Source organism: Eurypyga helias, unplaced genomic scaffold, assembly GCF_000690775.1.
Source record: "Eurypyga helias isolate BGI_N326 unplaced genomic scaffold, ASM69077v1 scaffold9049, whole genome shotgun sequence".
Lineage (NCBI taxonomy): Eukaryota > Metazoa > Chordata > Aves > Eurypygiformes > Eurypygidae > Eurypyga > Eurypyga helias.
The window spans coordinates 1-15,505 of NW_010273896.1; the positions used below are offsets into that span (position 1 = coordinate 1).

Sequence of the window (15,505 nt, forward strand, 5' to 3'; positions counted from 1 at the left end):
GTGCCAAGCGTAGCTGGGACTTCACAGGGCGGCGGGGGTGACGCACGGTCGTTACCGGGGCAGGGTCAGTGGGACAGCAGCAACAGCAAAACTTGGTCGAGTGCCTCCCCCTGCGCCCTCCGCGGCAGGCCTGCCCGGACTGTCAGCCGTGAAGGGCTTAACGGCAGAGGGGACCCAAATACAAACCCCCTCTTTCGGAACTGAGCATACGAACCACAGGAGGAAAATACGGAATAAGCAAACGTCCTTGACATGGGGAAGAAAACCGAATCCGAGAGCGTGCTCCCTCACTGAGCAGGGGGATGATGCTGGCCCTGTGTCAGCTTGGGCTGTTTTCCTCTGTAGAAGGGACTTTGGTTTCATTTCCTCTGTCAGTTTTTGAATGGGCAGGGAAGTTGAACAGTTTAAATCGAGACCATTTAACATGCAGTGTAAACGTTTTTTTAAAGATATTACTTGGTCAGTTTTTATGATTTGGAAATAAATTATTTTTGTGATTTCATTAAGACTTTTATCAGCTGATAGGTTCCTCCCCCTGCCGCCTACTGTCACTGATGTAGCTTAATGATGCTGACAGAAAACAGGGCAAAACATTGACGGTTGTGTGAAGTTGTCACTATTTGCAACTTGATAGAATCTTTGATTTTAAAAACATTTATGCTTATATAAATTGATACTGTTAAAAGATAAATTATTATTTTTTTCTCTGTTTCTTTACCCTTCAAATTAACTTTAGTTCATTTGATTATATTATGTCCTGCCTTATACAGGAAAAGTCTTTCCCCCTGCATACAAATAACACATTTTCTGTATGTGGATACATACGTACACTGTATCTGTATGTGGATAGTAATATTTAAACTTCTGCATCCTAGTGTGGATCAGAATGAGTTCTTTAGTTATAGCTAGTCTAAATCAGTTCTTGAAATTGCTTTCTTCTTATGTGCTACCTTAAAATAGTATTCTTAGCATTGTCTTTTAATAAGCAACAATTTATGAAATTGTTTGCTTTTTCTACATACTTTCTGGTGTAATGATTAAGGAATTCTCATCTACTTTTCTGATTGTGTTCACAGGACGTGACTGCTAGTGAATTAGCAGTGAATCTTAACATAGGGAAGTTTAATCTGGTGCAATGAAGTGCATTTGTGTAGTTCTGATGTGCAAAATCAAGAAGCCACTGGGATCAGATAGGTTCAGTATAAAATTTTAGGTATTCAGTGGAAAACAATCCAAATGTCTTGGTGTGGTAGTAGTACACATACTGTGTCAAAACTGATGGAATAAATGCCTGTTGCAGTTTCAGAAAAACTAGGTATATTCCAGGAAACACTGTAAAAAGGTGCAGGGGTGGTATAAATCTGTCAGGGAGTGACAGATTTATATCAACTTCCTAGTTTGATTCTTCATGTGCTTTTTGTAACATCCAGTATTAGAATGAAATTAATTCTTTTTGTTTCCCGTTATTTGATTTGTAGACTACAGCTCTTTTGCAAGAAGGTGAGGCAATAGTAAGTGACCTTACAGTTTCATTAAAGGAACTTTCACTACTTTGTCTGATTTCCTGTGTGGGGTGATGGTTTCCAATAAAGGTCTTTATAGGCTGTTCAAGCATGCTTTTATACTTTCCAATATTAATAGCCTAAAAATTAGTCTAAGCAACTGCATGCCTGTGGTAGTTCAGTTTGCAAGACTAATATGTATTGCCATATCTGCTAGTATAAAAATAATATATGCTAATAATGCATATACTATTATGTCCTAATATACATGTTAGTAGAATCTGTAACAGAGCACAGCTTTATAGAATATATTACTAGTGAAATGCAGAATAGTAATTAAATGAAAAGGGATGATATTCAGAAATAATTTCTCCTAGATCTAGTTATTAAACTCTGCCTTTCAGAATACAGTTTTCAAAATCCATGTCCTACTGAAGCCGCTTTTGAGAATTTTTGTGTTTAACAAAACCTGCAGGAATTTTTAGATCTTTGCAGCACTAGCTTGGTAAAATAATGCTTTGGCCAGCACACATTCGGTATTGACTGTCACAGTAGAGCCTGAAACTGAGCTGGAAAGAGATCAGGGTTTGTTAGATATGCCTGGTTGTGAACTTCAGCAGTTGAGGTGTTGGCCCATTTTCATTCTTTCTGACTTGAAGATAACGTTTAAAGAGAGGCAGGAGACAACCTGATATTGTTAACGTTGCAAATCACTTAAGCGTGCATGCAGAGGGGTCTGCTTTGGAAGTGCCTTTGAAGATGCGATCCAGAATTGTCGTGGCCCTGTGGTCTTAGTTTACAGTCCTTAGAATATGTGATAGACACCAGCAACCGAGTTTTTCGTGAATCTTCTAAATATGCTGTTGGTTAACATAGCTTCTAGAACTAATCCATTTTATAAAGGCAGTGGTCCTTTTCTTTTGACTTGTTTTACATTATTTCATTGAGTGAGACATGCCCGGATCATCAAGTTTTACACAAACAGTGGCAAGAGGAAGCAGTGATTGTAGTTGAGATTATGCTTTTTATCTGCAGCTAGCTGATTCTTTCCTAACAGTGAATGGAGTGCCTGTGGTCCCTAACATGAAATCTTTGTTAGCTTCTATAGACCAAAGTCCATTTGTGGATGTAATTCTGGTCTTGCAGATTTTATTTTATTTTATTTTTTTTTCCCCCCTGTGGAAGTTAGGGCATGCTCCTCTGTTTGGAAAGTCAGGTTTCTCCTGTTTCATCGGGTTCCTGTTCCTGCCAGGTTTGTCTCAGTTTAGGTGGAATAGTAAATGATTCAGTTCTGTCTTAAAACCTCTTTAGTTCTTTTGTTCAACAGTGTCCCTTACTAACCTCTGTCAGGTGACTGACTATATCATCTGGCAGGGTGCATGAAAAGGTTGCTTTGATAGTAACTCATAATCCATTTCCCCATGGTAGGGGTTAGCAGATGTGTTCTGCATGAGTAAGTGCCTGTTTCCATTCACTGAGTTGTTACTGAGAATTTCAGCCCAAGATGGAAGTGGGAAAAATCAAGAAAAATAAGGTCATATGTTCAAAATAAAATTGGCAGGTTCCTACAAGTACATGCTGTCTTTAAGGCTATAAACTTTTAGTGAAGTTGTATAGATTAATTCAACTTGGTAGCAGCTATTATGATGATATTTGTGGGAATTAAAGTCTTATAGCAAATGGATCAGTATTTGCTCATTAAGGCTTGTGAATGGCAACGCATTAACAGATTAAAAGTCACTTGTGAACTGTAATTGTCATCCAAGTATTAAATTTGTATGAATGGTAGTTGTAATTACCAGAATAACTGTAATTGACCTGTAATAGAAATTGTGGTGGTAATGTGACCAATAATTATGAATAAGAGTAGGAACTGCAGCTGAAAGTCAGTTTATGTCCCCAGAATGAAATCAAAAACCTTCAGGTGCCTGGGGTCTCCAGTTGTTGTAAGGAACGAGTTAGGTAACTTTTCCCTGCACTATAAACATGACCTCGAGACTTGAGAAACCTCTTCCTGTCCTCTTAAACGTGCAATCCAATTGTCATCAGCTTCAGTTTCTTTAAAATACAATTTACATTTGCAAATATATATAAACAACTGTTTAAAATTAATAATTTCATACATAGAACTGATAAAATTTCAAGCTGTGTATTGATTCTGTATAACAGCAGGCTTCTGCTGTCTGTCAAAAGCAGATTATTCGTCATGCTTCTTGCTGTTTAAGAAATTGGGAAAGCTATGATCTGAAGGCATCCCACTACTTCCTAACAGATTTTTGAAGCATGCACACACTCCAGTGAACTGTTCAAAAGCATGGGGTAGTCTTCGTATAAATTAAGTATATCCAACCTTTTGCCACATTTCACCCCTTAAGTAAATTTTCAGGAGGTCATAAATGTATGCTTTTTGGTGGGTGTTTTTTGGGTTTTTTGGGGTTTTTTTTGTGTTTGTTTTTTTTTTTTTTTTTCCCCCAGAAGCTGAGTGATGATGTGGTTTGGCAAACCAGACTGAGCTGGTCAAAGAGCTTCCTAAATCTGAAGGGCTAGGCCTGTCCCATGCACAGAACTGGATGGTCGTCTGAGTTCTCAGTGGGCTGCAGCATGTGGAAAGCTTTCTTCCCCCTTTCAGCCCCATTGTCGCTACTCTGACAGTACTAGCATGAAATTGGCTCACTGAGGGGGTCAAGTAGAAATAGGAGTTGTTGAGAGCATATAGCTTGGGGAGGAATGGAAAGTGGAAGAAACAGGAGAAGTGTAATATGCCTTTTAGCAATGATAGCAGGGGTAGGGTCTTTTACCAATGCAACTTGTTTCATGGAATTGCACCCTTTAGATACTTTTGTATGCTGTAATCAATATTGGAGAGCTTGTGCATCATGAGAAAAATCCCCTTTCTCCTTTGTACTCTAAAGAAGTATGAATTTTTTTGTAACCTTTACCCTTCAGTGAGTACTGTCATAATCTTCAGTCTGTGCAAGGGTGGAGTTAATAATGTCTTTAAACCAGAACAAAGCTTCTAGCAAATTAGAAGGAAAATGTAGGAAATGGTTATTAAGACTCTCTCCATCGTCAAGTTCTTTATCCCTGTATAACTTGGTGATCTTTAATTAAATGCAAATGTAAAATTATCTTCAGTTCGTTGGATGTTAAGATCCTTCCAGCTGCGGGGTGTAGAAAAAAAGTGTATCTTGACTGTCCCACGTAGTTGTCAATGTACTGATAACTCTGGAAATTTTAAAATCTCAAAATTAATGCTCATTACAAGACAAAATTACTATCTTGAGCACTCTCGGATGTATCATATGGTATTTGAGCTGGTGGTAGCAAGAAGCTTGTTTGAAGCCTCAGTAGTCAAAAAGGTGCTCATTTCAGCTGAGCTTAATTGGAAGAGGAGCTAACGTTTTATTGGCAATGCACAAAGACTGTCTTGCCAAGATAATGTATAGTCATTCATATAGATTGCTTCATTGTTTTCAAATCTGTTGCTAAAGTGAAATTTCATAAGGAAAAAGTATGTTTGTGAAAATGAAAAGTGCTCTTCACTCTGGCGAGAAGTTGTACCTGCCTCTTCGCACTGAAGCCACAGACTCCCAGTGTTGCACCCTGTGTAGTAGTCAGACATGGAAAAAACCCTGGGCTAAAAACCTAGTTGGAGAACAAAGATGAGCTTAGGGAGTAGATTGTCTGCGTAAAAGAACCGCTGCTAAATTTCTGTTAATTCCAGATGTACCTGTGTGTATGCGTGCAGGTCAAAAAATAAAGGTTGTTTATAAAACTAAATTTTAGGCCATCTTAGGAATGTTACCCACTGTTGTGATAACAACCCCTACACACTTTGTCTTAAATGACAGTAAGCTGGTTTGGGGAATTAAATGATCCTTCAAAGGTTCAAGTACTTGGGAATTATTCTACGTTTAATGTAACGTTCTCATTTGAGCAATAAGGGACACGCTTCACCTCCTCAATTTTGAAGTAAGCCGTGGGTGCTGCACCTGTTCCTGGACATGGAGTTTACTGTTAGTACTTGCATGGCTTTGAGCACGTCTAAGAAACTGAGTCCCTTGAGGGAAGGAATATTGGTTTCCAGGTTGATGGGATTTGGGTCTCGGGCTGTCAGAACTGGACAGGCAGCAGAACTTGAGTTCAGCAGTGCAGTTAAGCAGTGGAGGCTCTGGGCACTTTCAGCTAGGGGAGAGTTTGATTACAGTTTTGGATTTTATTCCTGTTTTGTGTGTTCTTGTCACCTGTACATCTGCTGAGACTGTTTTCATTCCTGGTATTCAAGATACTCAGTAGCCTCCATCAACTGTTTTGCTAGTTGTGTTATAATATGTACAAAGAGAGTAAATGTAGTGAGTAGTGGGAGTAATGGGGACGTAGTGTTTGGGATTGAGCTGGAAAGTATTGAAAGAGATGCGATTCATTTGTTGCCCCAATATATGCTGCGTGAGGTTCTGAAAGGGATGTTTCCCCTGACGTCCTCTTAGCAAACCTCACTAAATGCTGGTTGGTTGTTACATAGCTTAAGTGCTACAGTTCATACTAATTGAACTCACACATAGGCCTTGTCTGTTTTCCCAGGTGATCTGCACTGTGTAAACTTGAGTCATCATTACTGCTGTGTCAGTTAATTTGATCTGATGATACCTTGGCTTAGTCACAGCACCTTAGGAGAACCTGGTCACTTGTAGGTATTTATTTGGGTTTGTTCCTTCTGGTTTCTTGTGTGTCAGCTGTTTTCCCCAGACTACAAGATGAGATCTTCACTTTCAAATTAGGTTCAGGTAGTTATATTTTCCATTTGCATCTTGGTTTAAAGCAGTCATACTCATGTCAGTTCTTGTGTCATGTCGCCGTGAAAACTTCTGTGCTTTGGATTCATAGGTTGCAGTCTTTTAAGTCGCATAAAAACGATTAAACAATGAAGCTTTTAAACTCGCTGTTCTTCTCAAGGTCTTACTATATTTTGTTAAAAACTCCTTATACCACTTAGCAGTCAGGTCACTTAATTTCCTTTGTTCAGTCTCTCTAACCACCTTGTCTGTTATCTACTGGGATGTTTCTGAAGGCATACAGTTGCTCACAGTAAAAGCTGGAAAAATAAGTTGTAGTAACTACAAGACCTTCATCATGCACATCATGGTGGGAGTTCAGGTGTTTCCTAAGGGCTACTTCCTAATGTTATTTTCAAAATGAAAATTACTGTGTGATAACTGAAGATGGTGACTTATTTCCCATTCTCTGTGTATGACTTGTTGCATACACCCCTTGGTTGGCTTTTTGAGGTCCTTTATTAAGTGACAAGCTGGATGTTACATGCACATGCGTATTCCTGTCTTTTGCAGTTCCTAGGCCATTTATTTGTTGTCTATATAAATAAAGGGTAAAACTGAGACTAAATGATCTGAAGAGGACTCAGGGAAAAAAGTTGACAAATCAATATTCTTACAGAGATGCAAAATCTGCCGTTTAAATTTCAGAAGTTTGATAACAAAGTTATTTTTCTGTTTCTTAGGGTAGCAAGAAATTAATCTGACTAATACATACAGATATTTTCACTAAAATTGGTCCTTTTGTGTCTCAGTTGCTTCAAAAAGGAGTTTGATGTTGAAATGTTTTTTAGGAACAAAATGGGGAAACGCTTCTGGAGAGCAGGTGGATTTCTGATAAGTATTTTGAAATTTTACTGGTCTGAAAACTGAGACACAATGAAGCAACATGTGTGTAGTAGGTGGTCTAATCCATGCAGGTGCTCTGCATAAATTGCTGGTTTAAAACTGACCTTGGACTGATTAATCAGCAGTCGTCTTGTTACTGCTGTCATCTGAAATCAGCCTTGGGGTACCATAACTTGACAGTATTACAGTGAGCGGTGTCAAGAGCACAAACTAATTTCTAGTGCAGAGGCTGGAGTTACACAGCTTTCTTTTCTTTTTGAAACCGATGACACTTTCTTTCCTCTTAGCTGACCCAGTTACTTGGAGTAATTTTCACTTCGCAATATTCTTGATCAAGTAAATGAAAAAAATACTCTTTGATGATGATAAAAATATTTCTCGTGTACTAAAATATCTCTACAACTTTTTCTGTGTTTTGTGAAGATTTTCATCGTTTGATTTTAGATAACTGTACAATAGTTATATTAATTTGTTGATGTTTAATATGGGTGTAGTACTGACATAAATGACACCTCTGTTGTGAAGTGGAGGTGGCCTCTAGGACTGGGGAGAATCTTTGTGTGGTGCTGATCTACACGAAGATGCAATATGGGAAGTACTGATAAGAATCTGAGAAAGCTAAAGAAAACCCGGATAAGTTTGGTAAAGCTTAATTTTCAGGGGCAGAAAAGAGACTGTTATAGTACAGTGTGTTATTATTTTCTACTGTTACGTTTTAGCCAGTTTACGTATCTTAAAGGGGTATTTTTAAATTAAGACCTCAGACCATACAAAATAAACCTATGAAGGAATATGATATTTTCCTGCAGATAACTCTTTTTTGGTTTGCATTGCTTCTTGTACTGAGGTTCAGCTTCAGTATCACTGAAACTTCAGAATAGATCTGGGTTTTAACTTGTAACAAAGAATAGGTACAGATAACCTCTCTTGTACCGTTTTGTTGTAACTAGAGCTTGATTGTCTGGGCTGTTGTAAATTTAATGCCCAAACTGGCTTTTTAATGTCATTGGCATAAGTGATTAGGCAACATACGTTCTAGGCGAAACTACAGCTCCAAGTTGACAAAGTCAGACGGTTTGGTTGGCTCACTGTGCTGTGTGGTATTTGATCAAAAGGCAAAATTACGGGAGTGGATTATAAACCAAGGTTTAGATTATGAAGGGGGAACCTTAGTTCAAATAAAGGAATCTTTGTGTCTCATGCTTTGGGCTCTAAACCTGTCTCTATGCAGCTTCGTTTCAGTAGAAACCAGCTAAAGAACAAAAAGGTTGAGTTTTATGTTCCTCTATCTGTATGGTGCAAGCTGTCAAACAGCAACTGGGCTTGAAGAGAATCTCCATTTTGAGGCCATCTGTGTAGGTTCTTTTGTCTGAACCTGACAAGAGGTCGTGGCAGATGGTGAGGTCACAAAGTCTGGCTTCTCGAGCTTGACAAAATGTGTTCATAAAGCTGGAAGAATACCAACTGTTCGTACTGGCTGAAGAGCATTGTGGCAAAGGACTGTAATAGTTTATGGACAATACCTTCTGGATCACTAAGCTTGACAGCAAATAACTTGTCAAAGATGAAACTAGTTTGCTTCTGTGTAAAGGGGTTAAAACTGCCTAGCAAATGTGTTTTTAACTGTTTTATTTGAGTAATTTACTTGTAAAGCCTCTGAAGGCAAGAGAGGGATGTCAAACTTCGTGAATTTTGGCCAAAGCTCCAGATGAGAGCTTGTGATGTGGAGTTTGTGTGGAAGGAGGTGGAAGGTGGAAGGAGAAAAGGCACGTAGATCAGAATTTTCAGATGCATGGCAAGGATTCAGTATTTCCTCTTTGACATGACAACTGTAGCTTTCTGGCTTTTCTGTGGCTCTTTCTCAGGTTTCAGGATTGCTACAGAGACCCAGTATCCTCTTTCCCCAGGGTGTGAATAGAGCGCTCTCTGAAGGCAGAGAAGAATGCTGCTTATTTTCTTGTATGTTTTCTGTAAAACTAAAAGTTTTCACTGGAGAATGTCTAAGTAGACAGATTTGCATGGTGTTCACATGCTGGAGTAGCTGCTTGATTATGGCTGTAATAAACTGAGGCAGTAGGGATGATAAATACAGCTCATTCAACAGGAAATGGAGAGCCCCGCCAAATTGAACAAATTTTTTTCCACTAACTATAACAACATTTGAACTTATATGATATCTGAATAAACCAAGAAATCTATGGGGATGTCCTAGAATTTGAAATTCTTCCAGATTGTCCAAATCACTAATGCAGTGATGGTAGAGCTTCCCATTGGCTACGCACAATACTGAAACAATTTTTGTCCCTTTTCTGGAAAGGAGGTAAAGACACTGGCCATTCTCAAACTTTGCACAGGTTAAAATAAAGGGGAAATAGAATGAATTGCACTTTGCTTTTGTAGCTGGTGAGTTCTGCTGTAAATAGTCGTGACTCGTATTTGGTAGCTAGTTTGGGCATCTTCTAAAAGATTTTGCTTAATTGATGCCACGCTTGAAAGTGTGAACAGTTCTCCTTCTATTATACATCCAAGTGCAATTCAGATATCTTTTGTAGTCCATTTATTAACAGCAAATAGTACTTATAAAGTACTTTTGAAGTACTTAAATGCTTTTGAAAGTTAATTCTGCCTTTAAAATGATCTGTGCTGCTGGCATTGTTTTGTAACTTGTTTTCTTCTATTTTCTGTAAGAATTCTGGAAGCTTTGATTTTAAGAAGTCGTCACTTTAAGTATCTTTCAGTATACCAAAATGTTTGTCTTTCCCTGGAATAGTAATACTACAGTTCTAGTTATACTATGTTAATAAAAAGGTCTGAAAATTATTAAAAAGATTATTTTGAACTGGAATGCATTTTATTGGATGTTTCCTACTTAGTTTGCTGTGTATATACATTCTGTGATGCTCTGAGTGCTGGAGCCCCTCTGCCATGGGGACAGGCTGAGGGAGTCGGGCTTGTTAAGCCTGGAGAAGAGAAGGCTCCAGGGAGACCTTCCAGTACCTGAAGGGGCTACAAGGAAGCTGGGAGGGGACTTTTTACAAGGGCAAGTGGTGACAGGACAAGTGTAAGGAGATAGATTTAGCTTGGATATAAGGAAGAAGTTCTTCCCGGAGAGGGTGGGGAGGCACTGGGACAGGTTGCCCAGAGAAGCTGTGGATGCCCCATCCCTGGGAGTGTCCAAGGCCAGGCTGGATGAGGAGGTTGGAACTACATTATTTTCAAGGTCCCTTCAGCTCAAACCCTTCTACAGTTCTATGGTTCATACTATTTCCTTTTTTTTACCAAGATCCTTGGATGTTTGCAGTGATGGAATTAGAAACTTTCTCTTTTGTTGGAGGCTAATGGGATGGAGAGAATTGATTCATTTCCAGTTTTTAGAGTCAATCTGCATTAGATACAAATGATTGCATGGTTTTAATTACAAGACTTTAGTACTGGTATGACACACTTTGCTAGCACATTAATATGGTTAGGCCTCTATGTAAGGTGGGCATTTGTATGTAAGATTACATGTCTGCCTATTCTAAGTACCACTGCACATTTCTAGTGTCCCTGTAGAACCTGACTATTGTGAGTATAAAAAAAAGTATCTGTCCTCTGGAGATGCAGGCTTTCAGCTAGAGAGGTAACTGAAAATACATTTTAACTAAGATATTTTATTAACTTTCTTACAGGATGTTCATTTTAAAGATTCTGTGAAGATGAAAAGGGATATCTTATGGTTTTACAGAATATAAAGCAATATTGTCTGACATGACGGCAAAAAATGTAAGTATAATTCTACAACATGTATTATTTTTTATATTGGCATACTGCCAGTCTCTTCCAGCTTTCAGAATTTGAAGGTCTTTTTGTTTGATTTCTGGTAGTTATCCATACAAGAAATCAAACACAAAGACCTTCAAATACAAAAATTGTCTGATTTTTGTATACCACAGAGGTATACCCCATCATCTTCTCCAGTATTTTGATAATTTTAAACTGATTAGAAACTCTTTAAGGATGTGGAATTTACTCAGCTTTATGTTAAGTTGTTTACTGGAACAATGCTTTGTGTTATTTCCTTACTGATCCTTATGAGTCCCTTCCAACTCAAGAAATCCTGTGTGTCTTCTGATATTGCTCCAAACTTACCAGAGAGCTGCTCATTTTGTTGAGAGTGTCTCACCTATGCACCAGAGTAAAATCCTTCTGCTGAGTCTGAGTCTCTAAACTGAAGAAAGAACAGAAAACCAACATATTTCTTTACTAATGCCAGTACACTCTTCATTTCTGGAAGGCTGAGGGCCTTCCTTTTTGTTCGTCTGCCACATTAACAAGCCTGTAGTGTGTGTCTAGAGGCTCTGTATTTGACTCCCCTGTCCTGAGTTCTGGTGAAGCTTATGAAATGTCTAACACCCTGATGTTAATTTTCTGCCTAATGAGCTGTGTTTCCTGCGGTACACAGTTTGTGTGGAGAACAGTTCTGATTAAGGTTGGTGGTGAGTTCAGTATGACCTTAGGCCCTGGGCAGTTTACCTGTTGACTGCCTTTGACAGGGCATCCTGCAGTCTGATTAAATCTGAACAGGCTCAGGAACCAACATGACTAAAGAAGTAACCCAAAATAAAAGTGCAGGTAACCCTAGGATGGTGCTCTGTTCAGTAACTGCAAAAGCTTTTGTGCGTATTTGGTTAGATTAATGCCATGGGCATAGTTGGGTTAAAGTAATTCTCAAGTCTTGGAAATTTCTTTTCTGTTTGTTTTATTAATGGTTTATTTGGTGTGTAGTTCCAGGTAAGGCTTTCAGATATCTTATGTTTGATTCAAGCTGACTAAGCCAGAAAATAAGTTGATGTGAATATGCAAAGCCCTTTGACTGACTTACTTCAGAGGCCATATTCAGCTGCAGTATAAATAGGTAATTCTACTGATGTATGTGGAACAGCTGCACAAATGCAAATCTTTATGGGTTTGACCTTTTATTCCATGCAGTCAAAGGATAAATACTGATGCCGATAAAATCCGTGGGTGTTGTGTGATAGAGTCACAGAGTGACACAGGTTGGAAGGGATCTCAGGAGGCCATCTACTCTGGTGCTTTGCTTAAAGCTCTTTGCCACTTGAATTCGGAGTTGTGTGGTGCTTTGTTCAGGACCGCTCAGCGCTTTGTGTTTTGAAAACCTCCAAGGACAGACACATGACCTTCAGTCTGGGCAACCTACTCTTGTACTGAGTATAGAAACATTTAATGCAAGGCTATCATTATTTTATAAAATAAATATTTTATTGGCATGCATGCTTTGAAATTTTGCATGTTAAACTATGTAAACGTAGTTATCTAGCTAATGTTTATGGGGTTTATTTTTAAAAAATCAGTTACTGTGATGCAGGTGGAAGCAGAACTCAGTTTCCATGTTTGTTAAGTATATCTGTAAAAGAGTTGCAAAATAAATGTGTAAAAACAAGGATGGTCATATACTTACTAAACATACTTTGTCATATACTTTCTATACTTACTTATAGCACTTCTTTAGGAAAGCCCAACCTTAGTCACTCAGAACTGCACACTCAGGCCAATCGTTTCAGCCCTAGTGTTTCTATTGCTGTTAGAAGGCCCAGGGATGCTTCTGAATATGCGGAGTTGTGGGATTTAGTATATATCTACAGGTTTCTGCAGCCTGAAACCTGTTTCAGATGTAAGGTTAGTGCTTGTTAGACTGTCTGAAATATTTTAATGATCTGCAGAGTGAGTTGAGGGAGGGAGCTCTGCAGAAGTATTTCCATCTTTTTTCTTTCTGTTGAAGCATCAAGGAAAGGGAATTTTACAGTACTGGGATTTGGAGATCTTCTGGGAATCTCTCGAAGGGCACATATCTTTCATGAAACATGTACACCAAGAAGTTGTCACCTCTGTGTTCTGAAGTCCCTACCCCTCAACTGGCACACAGTAGTCTAGGGATGTTCGTGTACTTGCGAGGCGTTAGGAACAAAGCGCAGTGAGTTTAGGCTAAAATGCCTTTGCGTCTCACGTGCGTAAGCTGTGTTGAGCAAGCTTATCTCAGAGGAAATTTGTGCTTCAGGCACATGGCAAAACATTTCCATGGATTGAATGTGTAAGTAAGGTAAATAACGTTCCCTGTCACTGCTTTTCCATGCTAACTTTTTGAGTACGTGGTGGGAGAATTATCAAGACTGGGTTCACTGCTCACTTTCTCTAAATGCAGGACACTGTCTGTAGTATTTGATTGTGGAACATTGCTAATGGGTAGTTTGACAGGCCTTAGAAAACAAATCCAACCAAAACAGCTATGAATAATAAGATGTTGGAAAAAAGTTATTAATTTTCGTGAAAATTAGATGTTTACATGCTTACTGTATACATTGTACCCTGATGTAATTTAAATTGCCCTCTCTTAATGGGTTATTTCATTCTTTGCTTATGTCACAAAGTCTGTTTTTCTTGCCTGTTCTGTATTTCAATTCCCATCTGTCCTTCAGGTAAGAAGGCACCAAAACAGTATTGAGAAATGGGGGAAAAAATGGTTCATGAGTACTTTTTAGGACAAAATAGGTAATATGACTTAAAAGAGGTAATATGACTTATTTGAATAAGTCTGTTAGTCTTGATGTTGTAAAGTTGTCACTGCTTCTCAGAGGGTGGTGGTCTTGTCACAGATGATGTCAGATAAATGGCTACAACAGTTCTCCTTTCACATGTCAGTATGGAAGACAGAGTTCAACTGCTGAAGTTGGTCAGGAGCACCTTAAAGAAGCACCTGTCTTACGCAGGAAACTCTGCACAGGGCAGAGAGAACAAAAAAAAAAAAAAAGTTAATTTCTGGGAAAGTTAATTTCTGTAAGAAAAGGGAAGGATTGCAGGCAGAGACTTGCTACCTGAGAAGTATGTCAAGCAGTGGAGAAGGCTGATAAGCTACAAAAGCAGATTGTGACAGTTTGTCCCACCCAAGACACTGCTTGTGATTCTTTTGTTTCTTTCCCCTTACCCCATTTGGAAACTTCTAGTCAGCTGTTAGGAAAGGGGAAAACTCTTGATGAAAATATTTAATAGGATGCAAAGGCCTGCGTGCCAAGTGCTTACTTCATGGCTGAATTCATCTTGCTGCAGATGGACAGAAGCAGGAATCCAGCTCCCACCATATCCAGTAATCCAGAAGCTTTGGGGCAGTGCTATAAAGCAGAAATGTTATGCAAGCCATACAAAAAATACTAAATTATACCTATGGAAGCATTTGCTGGTTTCAGCTTAGGAGTGGTAAAATGACAAGATACCCAAAAGCAGTGGATGGTATAGTTTACAGATAACAACATGTCCTGGGGCCTCTCTGACATCAAAATGGAACACTATAAAGTTCTCATTCCACTGCAGTATTGTAATATTGTATCACACGTTGCTTCTTCTGAGGGCTTAGTTATGATAATTCTTCTGCAAGAGAAACAAGTTCTTTCAGATCTGCCACACTTCTCATTTAACTGCTCATGAAATTCAAGTTTGTTTTCAAGCTCTTCTAAACTTAGATACAAAAAATATAATGAGAGAAGTGCTCCTGTTCATTGGATGCTCTTTAGAAAAGTGTTACTAGGACCATTGTCATGAAAATACATACTTCTAGGCAAACTAAAATTCTGCTGTTAATTTTATATGACTTAGATCACTGAAGTACAAGATACACAAAAAATAGAACGCAAGTACTTTTTTTACATTTCCTTAAATATTGAACCAGTTAAATAATCTAAAACTTTCATGGAATTGAGTGTAAATGTTAAAATTTTCATAATGTCTGGAGAGCCATCTTGGGCTAACAGTGCTTACATATATCATCTTCGGTGTTTCACTGAAGCCCCGATATGAACCAATAGGGAAGTGTAGAGTGGTAAATCGAGAGCTGAATGTTCAGTTGTGAACAAATTGCAGTGCTGCCTTTTGAAGATGGTCCTGGGAATCGCAATTCTTACACTTTCTCTTGGAACGAGTTAAGGCCCTTACATATATCAGTTGATACTTATCCCTGTTCCTTCTCTGGATTAAAATTCTCTCCGATTTATGCTGTTCTCTTCCTTGCAGAAGTAGGGATCCTAGGGAGAAGCTGATACTGTTCTTTATTATGCAAATGCAGCAGTAGTAGGATCCAAGAGTCCTGCCTCTTCATCTTGGCTTTGCAGTTGTAATGCTTTTTCAATGCTATATACTACCCAGTTTCGTAACCTTTCCGAGCTCTGTTTTAAAGATCTCCTCAGGAATGCATTTCCAGCGTAAGGAATCACAGTGACCTCTTACACATGAGCTTTCCTTGCCACCTAGGCACCGGGGGGGAAGGATACTAGAACA

The 15,505-nt window shown here is 38.7% G+C and overlaps 1 protein-coding gene across 2 annotated transcripts in view; it reads left to right on the plus strand.

Annotated features, from left to right (window-relative positions):
* Window positions 1-10,930: 10,930 nt before the first annotated feature.
* TFDP2 (transcription factor Dp-2 (E2F dimerization partner 2)) overlaps window positions 10,931-15,505 on the plus strand; it is a 45,791-nt gene continuing 41,216 nt past the window's right edge. For both annotated transcript variants that reach the window (XM_010159640.1, XM_010159641.1), the window contains exon 1: window positions 10,931-10,945. In XM_010159640.1, the coding sequence (XP_010157942.1) occupies window positions 10,931-10,945 (15 nt within the window). The remainder of the gene's footprint in view (window positions 10,946-15,505) is intronic.